The 26,933-nt window shown below is 41.0% G+C and overlaps 1 protein-coding gene across 1 annotated transcript in view; it reads right to left on the minus strand.

Annotated features, from left to right (window-relative positions):
* The window catches only part of LOC143286832 (MAP kinase-activating death domain protein-like), a 296,616-nt gene that overhangs the window by 55,976 nt on the left and 213,707 nt on the right, over positions 1–26,933 (minus strand). Inside the window, exon 31 of the mRNA XM_076594655.1 lies at positions 9,851–9,923. Within this exon, the coding sequence (XP_076450770.1) occupies positions 9,851–9,923 (73 nt within the window). The remainder of the gene's footprint in view (positions 1–9,850; positions 9,924–26,933) is intronic.

Here is a 26,933-nt window from a genome sequence, read left to right on the forward strand (position 1 = left end):
TTTTCAAAACAAAATGCTTCCCTGATTATTTGACACAACTGATCCTATGCATTTGATATCCTGTTACTTATGACATCTAGCAGCGCTCTGCATTGTTCTGCTGTGTGTCCTCATGTCGAGTCATACCTCAAGTAGGCAGGCTGCAACATCAGCTGCCCCGCCTGAACTTCGCATATTAGCAGATGATACAGAACACTTTCTGTGTGGTACCTGCAATCCGTCGTCACTTCAGACACGCAGGGTGTTGCTTGTGAAACATGCAGACAGTGGTTCCACCTTGAATGCCAGAACATCAGCATCAGAGAATATGACACCCTCAGTGACAGTGACATTACAGTGCCAATGCCAACTACAGCTCGATAGCCTTTGACCTGCACAGACTAAGCTCCAACCAGACCAGTCTATCAGGTCAGTACCTGAACCTAAACCTTGACAGTGCCTGTAATCCTCTCCACACATCCACCACAATGCAGATTAGCAAACAAGACAAACACCCAAGATACCCGCTCCAAATAATCTCACTCAACTGTCAGTCTATTGTTGGCAAAACAGCAGAACTCGTAAACCTTGTCCAGACTACCAGACCAGATGTCATCCATAGTTCTGAATAATGGCTCACCCCACAATATGAAAGTTCAAACCCTGCAGGGTATACCATATTTTGAAGAGACTGAGAAAGCTACACTGTAGGAAGAGTATTTATTGCTGTCTCTGAAAAACTTACCTCCTCAGAAGTCCCATAACAGTCCATAAAGTGCAAATACTGTGGGAGAAGATCAAGCTGCAGGGATGCTGCACTCAACTGGTTTGCTCCTTCTACCACCCACACACAGGAAATGCAGACAGCTTGAACGACTTCAGTGAACTAGCTCATCGTGCCTCACTTTCCAACAATTCTATCACTGTGGTAGATGGAGACTTCAATCTGCCTGGATGGCACTGGCCGTCAAAATTCCAGAAGAAAGGAGCACAAGCATCCACCACAAGTTCATGGATGACATAAATGACCTGGGTTGGGTAAAAATGGTGCAGGAATCCACAAGAGGCAAAAGTTTCCTCAACTTGTTCCTGACAAAAACCCCAAACCTGGATCTGTGCGCTGAGACACTCTCCAGGCCATTATGCAACATACAAGGAACTTCAGACCAACCCCCCAAAAGAAACGTCAGCAACAGAGACCAATCCCAGTCTACAAGTAAGGGGCTCTTGAAAGAGGCAGCCCAACATCTCTACAACCACTCAATGTTCACTTTCACTGAGGACAGCAGCACTGAAGAAATCTAGTCAGAACTATGCCAGTCTAGAATACGCCCTAGCTGAGCATGTCCCACACAAACCAAAAAACAGTAAACAAAGATGTCCATAGATTGATTGTGTGGCAATTAAGCTGATCCAGAGGAGAAATGGTCTCCACAAGCGGTGGAAGATGTCTGGTGACGAAGAGATACGCAAGAAGTTCAAGATTCTCAATGGGCTTGTTCAAAATGCACGCATCGTCTGTACCAGAGATACACAGAAGACCTCATCACAAACACTCCAGACCAAACCACACCAAAAAGGAAGTTCTGGAGCATTATTAAAACAAGAAGGGCTGAAGGTCCTGGTGTCGCTGCACTCAAGACGGAGGAAGGCTCATCATTGACCTGAAGGAATTGTTCCAGTCTGTCTTCAGCTGCAAGCAGGACTTCACAGCTGATGATTTTAACTTGTGATGTCCCCACCATCTGACCTTCTCTACTAGTAGTCCCATATGCAGTGACATCAACATCACTAAGGAAGGTGTAAAAAAAAAAGCTGCTTCTCAGTCTCAACCCCAACAAAGCCCGTGGAGCTGATGGCATCACAAATATGCTCCTGAAGACAGTTGCTGAGGAGACTGCCTCTGCCTTCACTCTGCTCGTACATAGTTCCTGCAGCAATGGAACACTGCCACATGACTGGAAGCAGGTTTACATCACGAAAGGTGAACGCTACAAGGTAGAAAAATATCGTCCAATCTCCCTTACCTGTGTAGCCTGGAAATGATGGAGCAAATCACCAAGCCACATCATGATGTATTTCAAGAACAACAGCATCCTATGCCCAGAACAGCATGGCTTTTGAGGAGTACAATCTCCCTTACTTGTGTAACCTGCAAATGATGGAGCAAATCACCAGCTACATCATGATGTACTTTGAGAGCAACGGCATCCAATGCCCAGAACAGATCGGCTTTTGAAGAGTACTATCTTGTGAGACACAGCTGCTTGGTGACAAAAGAAAATTGAGCTAGAAAGATGGAACCAAGTGGACACATTTGTCCATCTCCAAGGCCTTTGACATGGTCAGCCATGCACTGCTTGTTCACAAATTACAGTGCTACAGAATTAGAGGTCATCTCAATGCATGGATCAAGAACTTCCTTGAGGACAGTCAACATGCAGTTGTGGTGGACAGAGTCACCTCAGAATACATCCCAGTCAACTCAGGTGTTCCCGAGGGTTTGGTCCTTGGCCTTAGTCTCTTCCTTTGACATCAATGACCTCCCAGATTCCATCAAATCTAAGGCCAGACTATTTTCAGATGAAACCATGTGCAACAAAGTAACCGAGATGGAAGCTGACCAGCACATACTCCAAAAAGACCTTGTCTCCCTTACCATCTGGGAGAAACAGTGGGCCATGCACTTCCACCCACAAAAATGCTCCAGCTTGAGTGTCAGTCTAATGAGAAGAAGAGAAGAAAGACTGTATCCAGGCTACCAACTTCACGGCCACACACTGGAAATCGTCAACACCATAAAATACCTTGGTGTGAACATCCAAGACAACCTACATTGCGGATCCCACATCAATTCTACAACCAACAAAGCCAACAAGACTCAATACTTCCTACAGCGCAACCTCAAGATAGGAAAGAAGAAGACAAACTATGCACAAAATCCTTGTTTGACCTATCCTAGAGTATGCAGCCTCTGTGTGGGACCCCTACACAGCCACTGACATCCAGGCCATGGAAAAGGTCCAGCACCAAGAAACAAGATGGGTCACCAACCAACATTGACAGTCGTCCTGCATCAACTCCATCCTCAGCTTGCTCAACTGGCACCTCCTAAAGACAGATGTAAAAAAAAACTCTACTGGAGATGTTTTACAAATTCCACAATGTACTCTCCATAAACTCAGTCTGTGTACCAAGACCATCAAACAGCAGGCTCCTGCCTGTGGCTCAACAAATTAAATTTCAACCACCCCCAAACTGCCCCCTCATCCCCCACCAAACCTTTCAGTTTCTTAAACTGCCCTCACCCCATTTCCCATCAAGCCAGTCTCCTCTACACCCCCCCCCCCCCCCCCCCCCCAATTCACTGGTAAGCAGTGTCATAGAAGGCTATGGCTGTGCTGGTCGGGAGTATTCCTGGGGACTTCTATGGCAGCTGGACTAGCCTAGCTGGAGACGCAAACACACCACTGGACTGCACCCCACCTCCCCTCTTAACTAACAGCATATCCCTCGGCAGCCCAGTTAAATTGCACCCTACATCATCCTCTCACGGCGGGTGCAACAACCGAATGGTTAAAGCATTGGACTTTCAATCTGAGGGTCCTGGGTTCGAATCTCGGTGATGGTGCCTGGTGGGTAAAGGGTGGAGATTTTTCCGATCTCCCAGGTCAACATATGTGCAGACCTGCTAGCACCTGAACCCCCTTCATGTGTATATATGCAAGCAAAAGATCAAATACACACATTAAAGATCCTGTTATCCATGTCAGCGTTCGGTGGGATATGGAAACAAGAACATACCCAGCATGCACACCCCTGAAAGCGGAGAATGGCTTCCTACATGGTGGGGTAAAAACGGTCATACATGTAAAAGCCCACGCATGTACATATGAGTGAACGTGGGAGTTCCAGCCCACAAATGCAGAATAAGAATCCTCTCAGAAAAAGACAGTTTTCAGCAGCATACTGATGTTGGGTATTACTTGGAAGAAGAAGATTTCAATTTTTGTTGTTGTTGATGTTTATGTACAGCAGTCTGCCAATAACAGACTTGAGAACTATACACTACAATAAACATAGTAAAATCATGGCTGTACAGACTTTCCTGAACATTTAAAACAAAGTCTTAGACCAATAAGCATTTTTCAGTAAAACTTATGTGAAAATGTATGATAAATCACCCATAGATTAACTTAACCTTAAAATACTTTACTTGGAAGACAACACTTCAAAACAAACCCAACTGTGCTCTATCCCAGGATGCATGTGACTAGAACTACACTGAAACAGCGGAGGCACTGGACATGAGTTACAGATACCAAAAGCAGCAGAGGCACTAGGCATGAGTTAAGCTATCATCATCATCACCATGGATGCTTCTGTTGATGACTCTGTCTTCGTAATCAAGCACTATCAACAACAGCAGGGAAACCACTCACATGAAAGATTTATGATCAAACCAAGGAATCATCACTTTCTGCCTGTTCCCTGTCAACTTACTAACAATATAAAATTTCAAGATGAAATAACAGGAAACTTGTTTCAAACTTCAGTTTTCAGAGCACAAAAGCATATCTATTTTTCAGTTTCAGTTTCTCAAGGAGGCATCAAAGCACTCAGACAAATCCATATATGCTACACCACATCTGCAATAACTCTGGGTTGGAGCTGGCTTGGAACAGTACCTGCATCCTCCCAATCATCAGTCCACGATACTAACCACCTACCTACAACGACTGGCTGGACCTTAATTTATCATCTTATCTGAATGACTAGATACTCAGTTTTGATTTTCCTGCCAAACTTAGGAGAAACAACAAGACCAGGATTTTAACCCAGACCATCATGGACACTATATTGGCAGTTAAACATCTTAACCATTTTGCCATCTTCCATCTATGCCTTAGAGAAAATATGACAGACAAAACAGACGGAAACTTCTGCGTTCCAGCTGCAAGCATTTTTAGAAGTAATATCATGCTGGTGGATGTATTATGTGAAAAGAACAGAGAATGTGTCAGTTCATCTTAAAGAACTTTAAGGTTTTTGTCTTTGTATTCAGCATGCTGCAGCACTATTTTGAGTACAATTTTGAAAGCAGGCCTTCACAGCTGGGAAGATACAAAGAGAGAGTGAGTGACTGAGGAAGAGAGAGAGAGAGAGAGAGAGAGAGAGAGAGAGAGAGAGAGAGAGTTCAAACAGAATATATAGAGAAGACCTTAACAAACTCAAAATTTGAAAAATGTTATTTTAGTTTCCTGTTAAAAAATATGTAACCTTCAAACCTGTTTATGAAGCATACAAAATTAATGTAGAACTTCATTTTACATTTGGTATCAATGGCACTGCTCTCAGTTGGTTCAAATCATATCTCACTGACCAATTCCAGTCTGTCATAGTTGATAATTGTCAGTCTAAACCCGCTGAAGTCGAACACTCCCATGGGGATCTGTTTTAGGCCCTGTGCTCTTCACACTGTACACTGCTCCTCTTGCTGAAATTATCAACCGGCACAATGTCAGTCATCATTCTTATGCTGATGACACTCAACTTCAGAAAAGTGATACCCCTGAAAATGTCCCTACTCTTGCAAGAAACATCTGACTGCTTCCTGGACATTCAAAACTGGATGACTCTAAATAAATCACAATTGAATGCAGAAAAAAGCCAAAGCAATCATCATCAGAACTAAACAAAAATTTTCTTCCATCACAACTGAAACAATCAAACTTGGCAGTACATCACCCCCGAAAACGGAGTATGGTTGCCTACATGGCGGGGTAAAAACGGTCATACACGTTAAAGCCCACTCCTGTACATGCGAGTGAACATGGGAGTTGCAGCCCACAAATGCAGAAGAAGAAGAAGAAGAAGGAGGCAGTACATCCATCCCTCTTTCCAGCTCAGTCATGAACCTCAGCGTTGTCCTAGACAACACACTGTCCATGCAAAAAATTATCAGTCAGACCTGTCAATCCTGCTACTGTCAATTACCGCACATCAGTTCCATACAGAAATATCTGTCCACTGACACAACATCTAGGCTTGTTGTTTCTCTCATTCTCTCTTGTCTTGACTACTGTAACTCTCTACTGACTGGTTTGCCTGCTTCATCCATTCAGTCTCTTCAGCGTTTAGAAAACTCTGCTGCCCGAGTGGCCCTCAGAAAGAAAAGATATGAGCACATCACTTCTCTTTTGCCTCATCTCCATTGCCTCCCTGTCTCACAAAGAATAAAGTACAAGATCAGCACTCTATATTATAAATGTATTCACAAATCTGCTCCTTCCCATCTCTGTGGCTGCCTTCACCTCTACACCCCATCTCGCTCTCTACGACTGGCTTCAGATCCACTCTGTGCATGCCCAGATTAAAACACTCCACTGTCGGCCACCATTCTTTCTCTGTTTTTGGACCTTTCATTTGGAATGAACTTCCTCTTCCGTTTCGTCATCCTCACTGAGCTCTATCAAGTCTGGCTTTAAAACCCACATTTTTTCAGAAATAGCCTCAAGTTTTTCATTTAGAGTTATGCATGTGTGAGAATGACTGGTGTGAAAGCGCTTTGATTTGTCTCTGCACAAGATTCAGTGCTATATAAATATGCAGTATTATTATTGTTATTTTATGGAAAATATTTAGACTGTTAAATGAGAGAGACTGACAAAGTTATCCGCTCAATTTGTTTATGGACAATTGTTGAAAGGTCCTTTTAATACAGGCAACCACACACTGGACTATCATAATAATCATGTTATAGCTGAGTTCCATAAGACAATAATGTTCAGCTATTTTGCTATAATCATTTCTAAAATAACAAAATTAGAAGACACACAAAGACAAACACCACACCAGACAAGCAAGGAAGTCTTTGTTAAAGAAAAGAAAAGTAACAAGAAAAAAAATCAAAAGATGCAGCATGCATAAGACGACACAATATCTAAAAAAAAAAAAAAAAAAAAAAAAAAAAAAAAAAAAAAAGAATTAAAAAACATAAATTATGAACAGTGTGATGATGACAATGACATGGAGGTGTTCATGGGATGGCAAAAAATGTTTCAGCCAGATAAATCAAACATGAAATGGAATGTTATAAGGTTAGAACCTATTTCCTTTTACAAATATTCAAAATGACATTCATGCATATATATATATATATATATATAATACATTATACATTATATTTCTTTGTAATGTCTATTGGGAAGGGGTGGGGAGGGTATGGGGTCCATGGAGAGCAAATGTGAAATACAAATTATAGAGACAGAAAACATGCATGCCTCTAAATCTGTGTGTAATTTGTGAGCATTGGGGTGTGTGTGTGTGTGTGTGTGTGTGTGTGTGTGTGTGTGTGTGTGTGTGTGTGTGTGTGTGTGTGTGTGTGTGTGTGTGTGTGTGTGTGTGTGTGTATGTGTGTGTGTGTGTGTGTGTGTGGCACACAAAATACTTGTGCATTTAAATTAATTTTCTGCCTAATAGATATGTACTGCTACTGTGCTTTCCAGAGTGATCTTTTGGCTTGTCTGATACACAAGAAAATCGACCAATGTGCTGTTTGTTTGTTTTTTCCACAATGCCTCAGACAATTTGATAATATTTAGATTTTAGTACCTAATCCAATTTATTGCATGCATCAGATATCATGCTCAACCCGACCCAACAATAAGTTCCAGAAGTTGGTAAGGAAATAAACAACTGCCAAATTCTGACACCAAATGATCATAATTTATAGAAACTTTTAAGAAAAAACAACTGCCAAATACTGACCCCACTTCCCTCCCTCTCAAATAGTCTGGCAGCTGCAAATGGCTTAAGATACAAAATAAAATGCTGTCTCTATTTCATCACTGGAGATCTTTTCGATACAATTCGCAGGTCAGTAACACTAGCAAGACATTCCTTTTTTTTCTTTCTTTTCTCATTTTCTTTAACCAAGGTGACCATAATCTCAATCAGATGAACACTTTTGCCACTAAGTTTCTGTGTGGAAAACATTCCCCAGCACCAAATATTTTAGACTCAGCACTCTCAGTCACACGATGATGACTCAGCACTGTAAGTCACATGACTAATACTCAGCACTCGCAGTCACATGATTAAGTTCATGTCAAAACAATACAGTAAACTTGTTCACTTCAAACTCAGTCATAGGGGGAAGGTTAGTCAATCCCTATTGCACAGGAAAGTTGGCTGCAGCTGTCAAGCTTATGACAATGTGAAAAACAGTCTGTTTAACATATCACAGTCCTGGATGTTGACTGAAGTTGCTTTGGCAGTGAAATGTATGATCCACTAAAGTGGCCTATGGCAACAAAAGAGTGAAATAAATGTAGTTTCTATTTGCACTCTTGAAATACCACCCAGTACAGCTCCCCTGATGTTACAGTTCCACTTCTCAAGAATAATATTGATAATGAGAGCTGTTCACTGCCACTCAACTCCACATATGACAACACACGGGGCAGATGAAGAAATGTGCTCAAGCTCATTACCCAAGCTGCTGATCATGTTCCAGTGTTGACATAGCCAGTTATTCAAAATTTTTAACTCTTGTCCTGCTCTTCAGACACACTGACCTAGCATCCCACATCCCCTCATTGGGTTCGACTCTTTTACCCTCTCCTATTCTCCAACTAACGATGCACAAGTCAAATCAAGTAACTTGGAAAAATGCTCATTGTGTGCCAAGCACAGTCACAGATGACAACTTTTGACAGGTTTTACTCCTGCTTCAATCAAAATTAATTTTTACCCCAGCTTCAATCAGAATAAATCCAACCTCCCTGAACCCAACTGCAAGGAATATAAACCTGAGAAATGAATCTGTTTCACAGTTCACTTACATAAGTATATTCTTGGACACTTAAGTGCTTCAAGAATTTACTTGATAAACAATTTAAAGAACAATGTTTCCAAACCAGTTTGAGGCTGTGGGTTAACATGCTGCTTTTTAAAAATTAATGTTTATTTATTTATTTATTTTTACTGAAGAGATTGCAGAACAATATCAAGCCACAAGCCTTCAATAACACATTGTTTGATTACAAAACAAACACAAATCTAGCATTCAAACTTTGCTCAGAGAAATCAAGACCAAATAAAAACAGGACCGCAGTTAACATACAAATGGCATACAATGGCACAAACCATATTCAGTACCTCAAAAGCCAGCTGCACTCTTGTTCATGTTGTAACATGGTGTTAAGAAATGTAAGTATTATTGCTATATAAATAATGCATCAAACTGATAATGTTGTACCCTCTTATATGCGATGGCCATCTCACCAGACAAAACAAGGAACATTTCACAATACCGTTACATTGCAAAGGTTACAAGAATGTTAGGCAGTGATCTCATTCTGTTACCAATAAATATTTGTCCATATTATTTCATTGCACTTAGAACTATTATTTCTTTTTGTTTTCTTTACTCATAAATCAATTCATCGATAGTGTATAATTAATTTAACAGGCAATCCTGAAAATCACACGTGAAATAAAAATCACTTTAAACATGGAACCTCTATCTCTATCATCCACTTTCAACACAGTATGATGAGATATACAGGCATGGTAAGAATTAATTTTCCAAAATAGCAATATCATTAATATACATGAAACATTCAATCACTGCCCAACAAGGTCAAGGTGGCAGGGTGGTCAAAACTAACAGCAACTAGATTGTCACAGTCACAACCATGCATGCAAAAGGAAATGGAAAACAACAAAAAAAAACCCACAAAGAGGCAACCAAACAAAAGCCATGAAACAATATGGAAAATATACATAAAGCAATACAGGACCACCAGAGGAAGAAATATGGAGAGGTAAGGTAGTAAAAAATAGATAAAATCATGGTAGCTCTTACCAAATTCTTCTAGCACAAATATTCCTCCCTTCAGTGTGAAACATTTCCTGATACGACTTAGCTCAATAAATGACTGAAACGAAAATGTGGAGAAAAACATAACTCTAACATAAATAATAAAATGTGGCATCCACTCATAAGTGGAAATGGCAATGACACAAAAAGAAAAAAAATCAACATAAAGAAACATACAAGTAATTGAAGTAAAAGCAGTTAAACAAGACAGATCATCTATAAGAGCAACAAACTAAACGTTCTAAGTCAAATCAGATTAAAACATACTTTCAAACTTAAAAAAAGGTGTACTACTTATTGTTTTTACTTATACAGTATGAGTATTGTTTCACTTCATATATTTATCAACCACTGCAATTTCATTACAGCTTAAAATTGGGAAAGGGGAGAAGAAGAGGCAAGATAAGTATGCATGGAATAATACAAACAAATACAGAAACCATGTGATTGAAATGCAACTTCTATATGTATAAAATAAGGGTACAAAACCTAAAACTACAACCTGAAATGCATAAATTTCAAATAGTTAATATATTTGAATGGGCAGATCATTAATAATTATGTAAATAAAAACAACAAAATCTTACTTTCAAAAAAGAAAAGAAAGAAAAAAGTCACAAACAAGAGATAAAACAACATCAATACAATCTACTCTACCAAGTTCAACCATAGGCACTCATCGCATAGTTGGACACATGGGAAGCATTCCATATATTTCATACTTTCATATGCAAATGTATACACACACACACACACACACACAAACGCGCACGCACGCACACACACACACACACATACACAAACACACACACACAAGCACACATACACACCACGTGCACACATAAGACACCCACCCACCAACCAAACAGCAACAAACCAAACAAACACACACACACACACACACACACACACACACACACACAGTGGAACAGGAATACATACATATGTTGGCACTCATCACTGACACTTAGAAGCACAACAAGCATCTAAACATCAAAAGCACAGAGAGTCAAAGGATAGTCAAAGTCATCTGAGCTACAAAGAAATAAGGGAACACCACAAACACACAACAGTACCAGAAAATAATCCTGGCATAACTGAACAATACAGTTTGGTCTTATTCTACAATTGAAAAGAGACTGATGTTGAACAGAAAATAGACAACAGAAACAGGAAAACTGAGGAGTCACATCAGCAAAAGAAGAAAAAAAAATCAAGGAAAAAGACAACAAAACCAAAGAACTTGAGAGATGGCCGCTACTGCCGGGCAGTGTTACCACAGATTAGACAACTGGTCTATAACTTAGCTCAAAGCTACACTGCCCATCAGCAAAGGCTGGCAGGGCAGTCAAACGTACAGTTAATGGACGCCACTCTGTTTCTTTACCTCAAAATCCTGATGAGGCACACGCACGCAAGCAGAGAAGGAGAGAGAAAAGAAAAAAGCCTGTTAGGATGATGATGCTTTGTAAACAAAGACAACAAATAAACCAAACTGATAAAGCATAAATGATATACCAAATCAATGAGGTTTTTTTTTTAAAAAAAAGAAAAAAAAGGATAAATACAGAAATTAAAGAAACTGAAAATTATTATTTTTAAAAGTATCTCCTAATGAAAACTTGTGTGCTGAAGAAAAAAAGTCTGAGGACCTGAAGATAATGGTTGGTTATATGTAAATGAGCAATGGCCGTTTGTTGCAGATACTGGGGATTACTAAGCATAGACGGAACATGAACAGCGGAAGTAATACGTCAGAGAGGCCAGAGAGAGAATAGAACACAACATGAAGTCAGGCAGACCATCTCCGAAGTTCCATAAGCAAATGAAAATTGTTCAACAAGGAACTGACACAACACACAAGAGAAGAAAATTCTTCAGTCTTTAAAGATCTCTTTTATAAAAATTCTTCAGTCTTTAAAGATCTCTTTTATAAAAATTCTTCAGTCTTTAAAGATCTCTTTTATAAAAGGCTGGTACACATATTCCACTCCAATCTTTCCTTAGAATAATTTTTCCCCTCTGAATTTCATCCCTTGTAATCACAAGTTTCGTTTTCATTTGTGAAATCAATTAATTCACAACCTCAAATGTGCTGTTCTATGCATATTTCAACTTTGTCTGCCTTATTTATTTGCTCATTGCTGCTTTATTATATAAATTGGTACACATAAAAGGTCATGCAAACTGTTCTTCATGTGAAATGAGGTAGATGAATGGTAGGTGATGCAGGCCTTGTGTCACATTAAGGGAGTGTTGCTTAACTGATGATGGCAGCACTGTATCAACTGTTTCAGGAAAGGCTACTCTGATCTCCAAGACTTCTCAAATTCCAATTTCACATTTTTTGCTGCCCCATCTTTAGTACCATTTAAGTGACTCAACTCCAAAGCTGCTCATCAAGTCTCCCTGGTGCAGCCAAACCAATGCTTGTCTGCTGCAGTCCTGATGCCAGCAGTCTGCACTGAACTATCAATGCTGAATCACCAAAACACTATACCTGAGCAGACTCTGCACTGCTGCTGAGTCACATGCACAACACCACCTGCGAAGCTTTCGACTGACAACAATATTTTCTTAATCAGAGAGACAGAGTGAGTGAGCGTGTGTCTGGAATGGAGACTGCTACAGCATCTGACCAATGGCAGCTTCCCTTTAATTTGCTGACAACAAGGACTTTAACAGGAACCAATTACAAGCATGGAGTTGAAAATAAAATAAATTGAAACCGAGGTAACAAAGACAGCAGGACATGGCAAGCCATATAACTAGGGACAATTTTTCTACTGCTAATAATGAACTGATGACAATGATGCTATATGTAAATGCATTCAGTCATCATCTGGACATAACAGATGGATACCTGTGGTACTAGTCAGGAAATTTGAGCAACACTCCAAAGGACCTATCAACTGTAGGGTCACTCAACCATGGAGTCTCAGTCTTCCCATTTGAGCCTGTAGCACACTTAATTCTGAGTAGGAGCTGACATGCCTGTGATGGGGCAAGTCCTCTCTCCCAGTTGCTAGTCTGTAACAGTAACCACTTCACCATGACAGTTGGTCTTCTCTTGATTTTCTATTAGTGAAGATAATTTCTGAAAGTTTTTTTTTATCAGTCTTTCTGAAAGGCCCTTCACTTGTGGTAGTAACTGTCACATTATTGCAACAAAATGCAACTGATGCATCAAAAACAATCAGGAGATCTGTACCCATTGCTTGGAAACTTCCTTGGTGGATAAGCCACAGACTAAATGTCTGATGAATCTGAGGTGACAGTCTAAAATGGACAGCTCAAATCAAAGGACTGACAGCTTCCAACATTTTACACACATTGTGGGATGAAAACTTCAAGATAAAAAATAATCTATGGCTTCAGTATAAAGAAAATAAACAATGAGAAAGTATTAATCAAAGAAAAACTGATCCATTTGCAACTGGTAGCAATCATACTGAAGCTAGAACACAAAAGCAAAAGGGAAAAACAATTTGGGAGGAGAAAGCCACATACAAAGTCACAACCTCCAGCCTGACTATGGAAGCTGAAGCTGTGACACATGCTCTCTAGCGGCTATCATCTATTCATATGCCTGGAAATTATTTTGACCGATTCAATGAACCTCATACAAATATTTGTAAGTGGAACGGGGAGCCCAGATTGGCATGAGACAATGCGCAACATTTTTTTTTTATTCAAAAGCTTACATGGTCATACCGTCCCAGACATGCAGGTGTTAAGGGAAATGAGTGAGTTGATAGACTTGCTGGAAATGCAACAATGAGCGGCCTGCATCTGGGAAAACACACACACACACACACACACACACAGAGAGAGAGAGAGAGAGAGAGAGAGAGAGAGAGAGAGTGGCCATAAGTATAGCATGAGCATGATCCTTTGTAAATCAAACAACTATTGGCATCATTTCCAAACCAACATCTTGTAATTTTCTTCAAAACAGAACAGTCTCTATGGGCTTTCCCAACTACAGGAGGTTGAGCATCAGAGATCTCTTCCCACCCTCTTGTGGCAAATCAGTAGCATTCTATATGTGTGTGTGTGTGTGTGTGTGTGTGTGTGTGTGTGTGTGTGTGTGTCTAAGGAGAGCTCTGTGCATGTTCGAGTGCATGTGTGTGTGTGTGTGTGTGTGTGTGTGTGTGTGTGTGTGTGTGTGCGCGTGCATGTGTGAGTTGTGGAAGCTGCAATGTGTAGGAATGTATGTGTGTGTTGAAGGTGTGGGGGTGATGCTGTGGAATCTGTGATATATGGCAATGTGTGTGCATGTATGTGTGTTTGGGAGGTGGAAAGGAGTGCAGGGGACAGGGGGCGTAACGTCGGTGATGGGGAATGTGTGTGTGTGGGAGAGGGGAGAGGGGTGTGGGGGTGTCGGGGTCTGTGTGTTTACATTTATTTGCTTATCAATTTGTTTATTTATTTATTCATTATCATTGTCATAATTATTCTTATTTTCCCCTCTACATTTCATTTTATTTCTTTATCTATTTGCTTACTTATTTTCTTTTTCTTTTTAGATTTATTTATTCATTTATTCTAATTTATTCATTCATTATGTTGATGACTTATCCACTTATTTGTTTATGTATCCCCCTTTTTTCCTTCCAAGACCTGACTAACATGTTGGGTTACATTGCTGGTCATGCATCTGCTTTGCAGATGTAGTGTAGCATATTATGGATTTGTCTGAATGCTGTGATGCCTCATTGAGTAACTGAACTCATACACAAAAATGTCTTTGAAAACCAAAAAATCAACTTAGAATATTCTAGTGACTGAAAAAAAAAAAGAAACACAGAACTGAAAAAAGTTTGATCTAACTTTTGAACCTTCCAAGCAGCCTTTGCTGCAAAGGGAAGTCTTTGAAAAGAGATTGAACTTTGCCATTATTTCAAAACAGATTTTACTGAGATTTTTAATGCAATAAAATAAAATAAAAAGTAATCACTGATTTAATTCAAGAAAAGCAACGTATGACACTGTAAGAAGTGAAGTGGTTAAGATAAAAAGCAGTTAAAATAATACCAAAAGAAACACTTGCTTTGAAAGAAAAAGACTGTACAAAAGTTAAAATACAATACTGAGATGATTACCAACTGACACAGGAGAAATTATCATTCTTGACACATAAGACAGTAAAGAAAAGAAAAGAAACTTCTTAATTCATGGTAAAGTCTATGAGAAACTGTGGCAACAACCTTGACCATCTGTTAGCTGCAAAGGCAGATTCTTATTATCTTGCACATATGATGGACTTCTTTTAAGTTGTTTTCAGAATATCAAATCCAAAACACTGAATCTTTGGCCTTACAATATATCCAAGTTTGAAATCAATCTAGCTCAGAAACTGGTCTCATGTCACTAAACTCTTTACAATCATACAAGAAAAAAAAAGTTCTGACACCTACACTATCTTGGATGGATCCTTCTATCAACATGACAGAGAAGTGATGGGATCTCCAGTATCTTCCATCAAAGCCAAGAAAGAATTTGACAACAGAAAAAATGTCAAGTGTTTTGGGTGATGGTCTGACCAAACTGACTGTGAATAAAAAAAAAAACCCAATGTAAGCCAATTCTTGAATTTTTATTCAAATGATTATCTTGAGCATGAACAGTGGTCAGAAGCTCATTACTATCAACAATACCACAAATGAAAAGAAGGAAAAGGAAATAAAACATACAAGTGAAATGAAATGAAATGATGGTGCTTAGAGCCTCGCCGACCACTAAGGCCATCTCAAGGCTATCGCCACGTTAATAACTACTACAACATACAAGTCTTGTCCTAACAAATATACTCATCAACAGAAGAAATGCGATTTTTCGTTTTCGTTTAATTCAATCGGTTTAAACGCTTTCATTTCTTTTGTCATTAAATCACAATAACATTCAAATCCATTGTCACATAGTGGTACACAGGTAGACTTTCAGAAGGGACAGTCACCAACAAAAGTTTCTTGGCAGTTGGCTACAATAACAGCCTGAACCCTGCAAGGCATCCAGCACACCGAATTTTTTACTGCTTGAAGACTGCCCTGCAGCTGAGCCACTGTTGCTGGCCTTGCGCGAATCTGGTTGACCTGTTGCTGAAGAAGATCTCAGAATGGATGACTGGCATTCACCGATAAAATCAAATTCATCCCTTAGGACTGTCAATACAAAAGCGAATTTTCATCTGTAAACAGAATGTTTCTCCACTGCAAACTGCAATCTGGCCACCTTGTGACATCTGGAAAGAATGGGTCTTGTGGTGGGACGTCAGTTGTGCAGGCCACACTAGGCCAGCCTATGGTGCACTGTTTCTCCACTGATAGGTCTCCCTTGATTACCAACAGTGTTTCTAGCAGTTTGCTCAGCTGTTTCACACCGATTCTGCAGATGATGGTGATAAAGGAGGCGGTCTTGTCTGTCTGTGCTCACTCGGGTCGGCTGTTTCATGGATGATCATCAGTTGTTCCTGTGGTCCTAAAATGCTCCTGTAGATGATAGATAGTCGAGACATGAACTCCAAAATGGTCTGCAACATTCTCTGGAACCTTCCCAGCCTGCAGTCTACCAACAGCCCTTTCACGCTGCTGTATTTGACCACTGAAAGTTTGCAAAGTGGTTTTGACTGATGGGGTTTGTCAAACAAAATGTAATAAGCACTGCACACCTGCCAATTCCTTTCAATTCATTTTGCACTTTTTTTTCAGCAATAATGTGTTCTTGCTGTTATGAGTTCAGCTTGCCGCAGTAAACAAGTGACTGACCCAGTTTTATGCTTACTGATGGAAAGACAGGCCTTATTGTCTTGCTGAAGTACCAGGTTTACATTTTTGGTCATTATCAATTTTTTTTTTTTTTTTTGCTGCCCCATCATCTGCACCGTTTCAGTGGCATTACTCCCACGCCGCTCATTTAGATTCCCCCATACATGGCCACACCCGGGTTCGTCCGTCGCAGTTCCAGCGTTGGCAGTCCACAGGGAACCATCGATGTTAGGTCGCCAGGAGGCCACACACCAGAGGAGACCCTGCACTGCTGCTGAGTCACTTCGGTGGTGTTCAGTGGTGCCTGTTCTGTTTTAACGTACTTAGGACACCACCTACTAAGCCCCCTACTAACGACAATAATGGCTTAGTCGCGGAGCCAGACTGAGTGAGCGTCCCTCCCAGAGTGGAGACCGCCACCACGTCCCTCAAACAACAGCCACCCATGAATCTGCCGACACTGACAGGACTCACCCCAAGCACGGAAGTGGAAGGGTATCGAAACTGAGGTCACCATGAGAGCAGGGCATGAAAGGCCACAGACTTTGAGACTATATTTTTTTTATATTGATGACGATGAAGGAGGAGGAGGATGACAATGATGATGACGATGTTGCTATGGAGGTCCATTTTGGTTTGGAACTGCGTGACAAGGCTGTACTCTACGCTTCCTGTCATAATGATATCCCGGCGTTAACCAGGCCTGAGAGATGCAGACACTTGCAGTGTTGGTCAGGTAATTAGAGCAACACACCCAAAGACGCATCCTTGAAGTGGATGACACTCGACTGTGTGGTCCCAGTCTCCCCATTTAAGCCCACAGCACACTCAACTCTGGGTAGGAGCCGGCCACGGGCCGAAAAACCCACCTCTGCTGGGATTCGAACCCACGTCCTCCCAGCCGTCAGTCCGCGATGCTAACCACTTCCCCACGGCGGCTGGTCATTATCAAATATTGTTTTGTTATTACGAGCATGTCAGAAAAAATCGCATTTCTTTTGTGAATAGGTTTTAAATGGATCTCTCTCTCCCAACGCTGACACAAGACCCTGGTAAAAAACAAACAAACAAAAAAACAAAAAACAAAAAAACACACAAAAAAACACAACAACCCCCAAACAAAAACAAATAAACAACAACAACAACAAAAAACAAACAAAAAACCCAAACAAAACAAAACAAAAAAACATGCAACCAATACCTTATGTGAAAGGTAATTAAAAAAAAGACTGATTAAAACTTCCAGGAAATTCAAGGTACAAATCCACTGCTAAACATATGAAACACTGAGATCCTAGTTTGTTGACCCAAAAGATAAAACCTTTGAGGAATTGAAATGCACTTTCTTTATAATGTAAACTGATGATGAAGAAAATGCAATTTGAAGACTTGGTAAAACAATGAAAGAACATTTGGACATAAAGAGGTCCTTTTTAACAAATATCGGGGACACTTCGGAGATAGATACTGGCACAAAATCTCCTGGGAAAACATAAGATACTGGTCATAAAAACCAGAATATCCAGCATAAACATATAGGATTTTCTGATCATGGAACCATATGGAATAATATAGAGCTTTCTGCTCATCCCCAACAGAAAAGTTGAATATGATCTCCTCACCAATGTACTGAGCAACATTCATCTGAGCAACATTCTTATCATGTGACAGCAGGCCTGCTGGATTCGAGAAAGAGCTACTATCATGATGCTCCAATAAAGACTCAACATAAGACCAAAAGCTCAAGACTTTAACTAACCAGTATCGATTCTGCAGGTAAAGTTTTGTCATGCAGAAATCAGTATTTAATGGGGTGTGTTGCTCTGGCATCAAAATTCATCTCATTAAAACAGTTTTCATGTTCCTACATACGGAAAGGGAACTCACTTCCACAGCATTTCTGGCTGTGTCTACGCATAATATGGAGGGGAAACAGTACATTTTCTGTGTATTTTCCACATCAATAAAGCATGGAAGCCTGCCAAGGCTGTGAACTCTCAAGGATTGAAAGAGTTAAAATATCAGCATAGTCTGTATAAAGAAATAAAAGACTCATAATGTATATTTGAGCTGAACATGAGGTTCACACTTTTTTTCTGCTTTAAAATAACAGGAATGAAGGACAAGAGCTAAGTGGTTATTGGCAGACATGACCAAAGAATACAAAACAGTTTAAGTCATGATAACAATTGAGGCAATGAATCAGAAATTGTAAATCAAATTTTTGAAGTTTTAAGGTCTTTGTTTCCATCTTTAAAAGCTGCGGGTCATTATGGTGCCAAAACAGAACAAATAAAAATATGGAGAACAGCATTTAATGACAGTCATGTTTTCTTCATGAACAATTTTGTTCCTTTTCACCACTCTACAATGATTTGTTCTGGATACTGCTTCAAGTACTGTATAACTGTTATCATTCAAGGCGTTTCCTATTGTTTCTGGTACTGCTTTTTTTCGTAAGATGAAATATCAAGTGACCTGCAAAGATATGAGGACAGTGAAATGGGAGGAGCAGATGCATATCCACACAACTATGCAATCTACAGTCGGTACTAATGTACTACATGTACATTCAATTTAAATAAAGCACTCTATGAAGAGGGGTAAAAAGCAGACTATGAAAAAAAAATATAGGAAAAAAACTTTGCTATCATAGTACAGACACTAAAAATCTGCTAGTGCAGTACTTTTACTGAAGACTAGATTTAAAATGAACAGTAACCCTATTAATCTGACATTAACAAAGATCTAAAATGAAAATATTTTTCTCAAATAACTGACAGAATAAACACTGGCTTCATTCAGTATGTTGTATATAAGCTGACACTGAAAGCTGTTATGGGCTGCATCACCTTCCATTTTTGGGACTATCTAACACAAACAACTTACTGAAACCTTTTCTTTATGTTTTAATTTTTTTAATTAACATTTCTTTTCAACACTCATTGGGCTGCAATTTAGTTATGTTTCCCTTTGTGCAAAAGCACACTAAACTGTACGTTGTAGCCTGATAAAATGTATCCCCAAAATGCTTAGCCATGTAATGGTTTAATCATAAACTCTTGTGTCATCACCTAACCATGTTTACTGCTGGGCAACAGCAGCAGGTATTAGTCATAAGATACCAATTGGTATGGCAGACAAAACAAGGCAATGTCTTCAATACTATTCAGGAATATGAAATAGAAAGCAGGGCATTGCAGAGCATTTATCTTACCACAGTCTTTCATGACATTTTCAATGACACACTGTTGTGAACTGCAGCTTTGATCACTTATCTTGACTTTCTAAAGTGTGTATGTTCTGGCCATAACCAAAGAGTACTCATTTTTATTAACAATGGACGGAAAAGCTAAGCACCATCATACTTCTACATTCTTGCCAAGCTATGACCTTGAATCTGACCTCGACCTTGCCTCTTTAAAGAATTTGTTCTCATCATTAAAATAAATGTTCAAAGTCTGATGAAGATTTGATCCAAGACTTCATCTGTCTTGAAAACCAACAAGCTTTTTCTACTGATATATCATGTTCTAACCCTGACCTTTTAATTATGGACACTTACTTTACAAAGTATGATGAAAACTGGACATGACAAACTCTACTGCACCTGCAAACTTTTTTCTATTTTGCCAAGTGATGATCTTGACCACTGACCTTTCACCCTGTTTACCACATCATCATAAGGGGATGACTGGAAGAGTTGTACTGAAACCTACCATTCTAAAAACTTTGGTTTCTGTACCACTTGCAGAAAATAAGAAATTAACAATGTAAAAGTATGCCATGGACACAGATACCAACAACAGAGACTGGGTTATTACACAGGTGATTACACAGACACACCTTACACCATGAGTCAACAATAAATGGTCTTTTCTCCCTTATTTTTTCCCCCTGCATCTGGTTTTTTAAATGGTGTATGTTGATTATTTTCATTTAAAAATTTCACAACCCGCTGAACTCTGATATTATGTATTTGCTATCTAAAGCTCATCTTTTGATTCTTTTGTTTTCAAAATAATGATCATGTACTTGCTGGTCTACACATAAGTTGATACGGGAGACCAGAAAAATTTCTGCCCTTGATTCACTAGGTGCCAATGGGAGCTGAAGCCTGGGTCTCCTCGCTAGTTCTGAGAAATGAAATCAACATACATGTATTTTGTCCAAGATTTCATTTTTCATTCTTGTTCAGTGTAGACATTCTTTTATTCTGGCTCAATAATTAACTTTTTATAACAGTACCAGGTGTATTGGATAAAATCATCAAGCAGGTCAAAGAGGCCTAGTATAGAACCACAGCCACCACAGCACAAAACAGCAAGACAAGTACAGCATTCACAGCACAACTGCAAACAATACCACGGAATACAGCACATCACAGCAATATGAAAAAAAAAAAAAAAGATAACGGTCATAACAAATACCAGTTCCAATATCCTGCATGCCATTGCAATCTTTCTTTTAAACAAAGTGATGACTTTACCCAAAGAGGGATGGAGTAAAGAGGTAAGAGAAAGACTGGGGGTTGAAGAAGAGAAAATATGTAAATCTGAAGGAGGGCTTCAAACATCTCAACTGTATATACTTTTGTCCTTGGAAATATCAATACCTGAACTGTTGTACTGATCACATCCCATTATTTCTTGACTGATAGCAGAAAGGTTTTAATCTGATTTGATACCAACTTCTCTTGACCCTCCCCCAAAAGACTGGCATCTGCTTATTTTGCTGAGATGTGATTGTGCTTGACGTTGCTAATGAACTCTTGCCAAAACTGGGCCTTCTGGAGTAAAGTCAGATTCCAAATGCAAATGTGTCAGAACCAGTGGAAAATGGTCACTTTGTTTTTTCTGCTTTTTTTCAGTTTCGCTGGGCCAGACCACAGCTCTGTCTGTTACTCCTGGGACAGACTTTACTTGGTGGTATTGAAGCAGTGGTTGTTTTCGCTCTCTGCCAGCCCTGATGATTTGAATCGCCCTTAATCCATGCAGTTCTTTTCTCCAGTGAGCTGGTGAGAAAGCAGATTTAAAATCTGAGACTGAATTACTTAAAAGTACTGTTCAAAATAGAAAATTTTGTTTCAAAGCAAATGCATTTTGTACAAGATAAATAATGATGGCTGTTAACTCATTTTACTCCATGTACAAGTTAACTCGTACCATGCATTACTTTCCCTCTGGAACAGGTACGAGAATACTTGTACCAACACACTATTCTAGTTTCATTCATTCTTGCTTGGTACAGTTGGCATTCTAAACTGAACCATTTATGGATTCTGGAAGCATGAATACGGAACTTTGTTTGGCCTATGAAATCAACAAATCTCCATCTATTTTCACTGTTTTAGTGAACCACCCAGTTTTTTTTCTGCAGTGGTTTCATGTAGTGCTGGTCCAGTGGAGCTGTAGCAGGCATGTAGCTGTTGGGTAGAATGAGTTAATCAATCAAAATATACGCACTTATCAATTCGGGAGAGAGCAAGAATCAAACTTCTTGACAATGCTGTTTCGATAATTCTCACTAGCCATCTACTCTTTTGCCAGCTAAAACAAAACAAAAAAAACACACAAAAAAAACAAAAAATGAAAGTAAAAAGGTAATGTAGATGGAATCGATTTCATTTGGGGGAAATAAATAAAAGTTAAACATAAGTTCATTTTGCCATTTAATCAGAAAAAAGAGAGCGAAAAATTAAGCGATCTAAACCAGAATCTGCTCCAGTACTTCTCACAAGCTGTCTACTCTGAATCATCTGTAATATCTGCAGAGGTACCAGTCCCTAAGTCAACATGCCAGTACTTCTGATGGTATATATCAGTATTTTTTTACTCATTCCATTTTCACAGAGTACATTTTTTTTTTGTCAATTTGGCTTTCCTGACAAGCAACAAAGATTGACAGTAAAGTATTGGTGAAGTAATATGTGTATACAGTTTTCAGAATTAAAGTCTGATCATCAATCCCATTAAGCTACAGGATATCTAATCTTCAGATCAACTGTGCGATAAAATGATTTTTTAACAAGAGGGTGAAGGCCTTCAAGACTAATGTGTGATATCCACTTAATCCAACAAAGGAATCATGAAAAAAAAGAAAAAAAAAAGGAAAGTTGATCATCTGGCAAAAAGAAATACTAACACACAATTATGTGACCTTGACTCTTGAATTCTCAAAGAATATATGTTCTGGCCAAAACTAACAACTGTACCATGTTCAACAAATACTGGATGAAAAACCAAAGGTCAAAGGTGCTTTTATATTTTTCCAATCCACCATGTACTGATCTGGACTCTTCAAACAAGGTTTTTTCTCACCATGTCCAATTTCTGTATAAGATTTGATGAAGATTGTAAACAAAACCTCTCTCTCTTGCATGTAGACTTTTTCTGTCAGTATCATGTGCCATGCTGTGACTTCGGCCTTGACCTCAAATCTTGATTTTCTTTTGGATCATGTTATACCCATGACCAGTCACAATACCAAGTTTAATTATGACAACAACAATCATAATGAATGTAAGATATAGTTAATGAAGCTTTTTTATTTTGCCAGATAGTGATCTTTACTTCTGACCTTTCACCCTGCTTACCATATCATCGTAAAGATGACTCCAAAGGTCTTAATCATGTCTACTATCCTCTAAAGTGAGGAATTTGTATAAATACTCCTTGTTTGGTTTAAAAAAAACTTACCATGTCAAACTGATACAAACTAGACCTACTGGTCTGCTATGTTTAGCCAAAATTCATGGCTAACTCAGTAATAAGACACCTCACTAATTCCGCCATCTGCAAGTCAATCAAACACAATTCCCAACCAGAAACACGAATTTATTCCAATGGCCAACAAAGAAAACCCCATGAAACCATGACAAGAACCTTGGGAACGGATGGGCAGGCATTCTACTTTGACATGGAATGTACATTTAACCAAACAGGAAGTATGATAGAAACTCCTCATTTAGCGTCATATACTGTACCAGTCAAACTGATGCAGAATTCAAAGCAAAAGCATGAGGGCAATGCCTACTGGCTTGCATGGGGAGGTCTTGTAAAGGTAACAGGAGGAGTTTGTATTATACTCCATGTTTGGTGATACATATACTTACAATGTTAACCTGATGCAAACTAGGCCTATCGGTTTGCTCTGCTTGGCCAAATTTTGCGCGTCTTGCCTAGTCCGCTCTCAGCCAATCAAACACCTCTAAAAGCTATAAACGCTGAATCATTCCGTGGCCATCAAAGAAAATGCCCCATGAGAACCATGGCAGAGACGTGGGGATGGACGGGCAGGCATTCGAGTTTGACATGGTAAGTATATGTATCACCAAACATGGAGTATAATACAAACTCCTCCTTTTGGTGTCATATACTGTACCATGTCAAACTGATACAGAATTTAAAGCAAATGGAGGAGGGCAACACCTACTGGTTCGTATGGGGAGCCCTTGTAACCTAGACGGCAGTGTTAGCCGCGACAAAGGAAATCCCCTTGGAACCATCAGCCCTGGTCATGTGGAAATCCCTGTGGTAGAAGTTGATGAAGGGACTTTCAGACCGCCCGAAGGCTGCCTCCAAGACATGCTGCAGTGGCACTGAGTGCTGGAAAGCAGCCAAAGTAGCTATGGCCCGCACTTCGTGTGCTCTGGGATTAAGACAGCTGATATCCCTGTGTGCATGAGTAGGCTCTACGAATGACTTGGGAAACCCAGCGGGAAATGGTGCCTGCAGCGATGTCTTTCTTGTAATTCTCATTGATGGAGATGAGAAGACGCCTCTGAGAAGAACGCCTATGGCGAGACCTATCCCAATAGTATTTGAGACACCGGACAGGGCAGAGATGCCTATCCTTATCATCTTGGGCAAGAATATCAGACAAAGGTCTGACCCTCAGAGAGGGGGAAGGGACCTCAGGGTCTTGGTTCTTAGCCAGAAACTCTGGAAGGAAAGGAAGAGTGATGGAACCATCTCTGTGGAAGACCAGATCTTGTGGCATTCCACTAAGACCATGAATCTCGCCTCTACGACGGCCTGTGGCCAGCCACAGAAGGGAAGTGGTCTTGAGGGTGAGTACGTCAAAAGGAATAGTCCCCAATGGCTCGAAGGACTGTTTTCAAATGAAATCCAGCACCAGGAACAAGTCCCAGAGGGGCACTCTTCTGGGGTTTCTAGCTTCCTTCAGAGAGGCGCCCCTAGCCACCTCTCTGAGCAGGAAATCCACTTTAAAGGTGGGACCACCTAGCTGTTTGATTGTGGTACAGATGGCAGACCTGTACCCTCGCACAGAACTAGCAGACAGGTTGAGAACCTAGGAGCAGTGAGCCAGAAAGTTGGCCAGCTGCATGCTCATAGGGTTAGTAGGGAGAACGTCCTGAGCTGTACACCACCGCAACCATTTCTTCCAGCGAAGTCATACAAAGTCTCCGTTCCCTCCCTCCTTGCTTTGGTGACTATGGAGAGGAGGTCAGAGGAGGCAGCCCCCTGGGTCAGCGCAGCCGCCACAGAGGCCGACCGAGGGGTCGAAGACTTCAATGAGATTTGTTTTTGAGTTCCAGAGGTGGAACATGTGTCAGGGACTGAAGGTCCAGAAACCAGGGCTGGGCTGGCCATTTCGGCGCAATGAGGATCAGCTGCGGGCGTTCCAATCCGGCTTTCCGTATCACCTTGGACAGAATTGGAAAGGGAGGAAACGCGTAGGCAATCAGACTGCTCCAGTCTAGAGAGAGAACATCCACTGCCCACGCTTTTGGGTCGGTGACCAGAGAGACATAAGTGGGAAGTCTCTTGTTGAATTTTGTGGCAAAAAGGTCCACCATCGGCCAAAACCACCGTTCCCACACCCCCTGAAGGGTGTCCTTGTCCAGGGTCCACTCTGTGTGGATGACACTTGGACCTGCTGAGAGCATCTGCCAAGATGTTGGCTTTTCCTGCTATGTGTCTCGCTGAAAGTGTAATGCCCTTGCTGTGGCACCAACGGAGGAGAGCCTCGGTCTGCAGGGAGAGGTCTGCCGAGTGCGCTCCCCCCCCATTTGTTCATGTAACTTGCGACCGTCATATTATCCGTGAACTAGCGGATGGTCTTGCCAGTGCCCTCCCCCATGAAGTGCAGGAGAGCCCTGCGAACTGCCTCCAGTTCCAGAACATTGATGTGGCATAGGCGCTCCTCCGGGGATCAAGTCCCTGCTGCATGGAGCGAGTCCATGTGGGCTCCCCAGCCCAGGGAGGAGGCGTCTGTGAAGAGTGCCACCTGAAGAGTAGGTGGGGCTATGGGCACCCCCTGTGTCCAAAGAGGGGTGATTAACCACTCTGATGTCACCTCGAGGAACCACTCGCACAGACATATCTGGGTATCCCATGGCTGAGTGCTCTGGGACCACTGTAACCTCAGTGCCCTCTGAAGAGGGCGCTTGAGAACCCTGCCCAAGGGAATGAGAGGTGCCATGGACTCCATCATGCCCAGGAGGGAAGAAAGTGTCCGTGCTGTTGCTTGGGAGGAACGGCGCAAGTGGCTGAGGAGGTCTGCCAGACGGTTCCAGCGATCTGGCGTCGGAGAGACTATCATGGACCGCGTGTCGAATCTCATCCCTAAGAAGTCGAAGGACTGACTTGGGGACAGATCGCATTTCTCCTGGTTCGTGAGGAAGCCCACTTGGGAGCAAAGGTCTAGAAGTCTGGCTGTATGACTCTGGCACAGGGCCTGCGACTGGGCCAGTATAAGCCAGTCGTCCAGGTACTCACAGAGACGAATGGATTCCGACCGGACGATGGACACCAATTCCCGCACCACCTTGGTAAACAGGAAAGGGGCAAGGGACAGACCAAATGGGATGGCCGAGAACTGGAACACCTTGTCCCTCCACATGAACCTCAGGTACCGACGGGATGCCGGATGGATGAGGATATGAAAATAAGCATCTTTCAGATCAATAGAGGTAGCCCAATCGCCCTGTTGAATGGTCTCCCGAATCTGTGCCTGTGTGTCCATCTTGAATTTGATTTTGGGGAGGAATTTGTTGAGGGGGGACAAGTCCAAGACTGGTCTCCACCCTCCCGAGACCTTTGGAATCACGAACAACCAGCCATAAAAACTGGGGCCCGGGTCTGAGAGTTGAGACATCGCCCCTATGAGGAGTAGGTGCGATATTTCTTTATCTAAGACGCTCTTCTGCTCCGTCGAGCTGGGCACATAAGGAGGAGGAGTGGATCTTAGAGAGGGGCGGTCCTCCGCCCAAGGCAGCATGTACCCCGACTCTGGCACCGATACAATCCAGTCGTTGAGTCCCAGAGCACGCCACT

Source organism: Babylonia areolata, chromosome 10, assembly GCF_041734735.1.
Source record: "Babylonia areolata isolate BAREFJ2019XMU chromosome 10, ASM4173473v1, whole genome shotgun sequence".
Taxonomy (NCBI): Eukaryota; Metazoa; Mollusca; class Gastropoda; order Neogastropoda; family Buccinidae; genus Babylonia; species Babylonia areolata.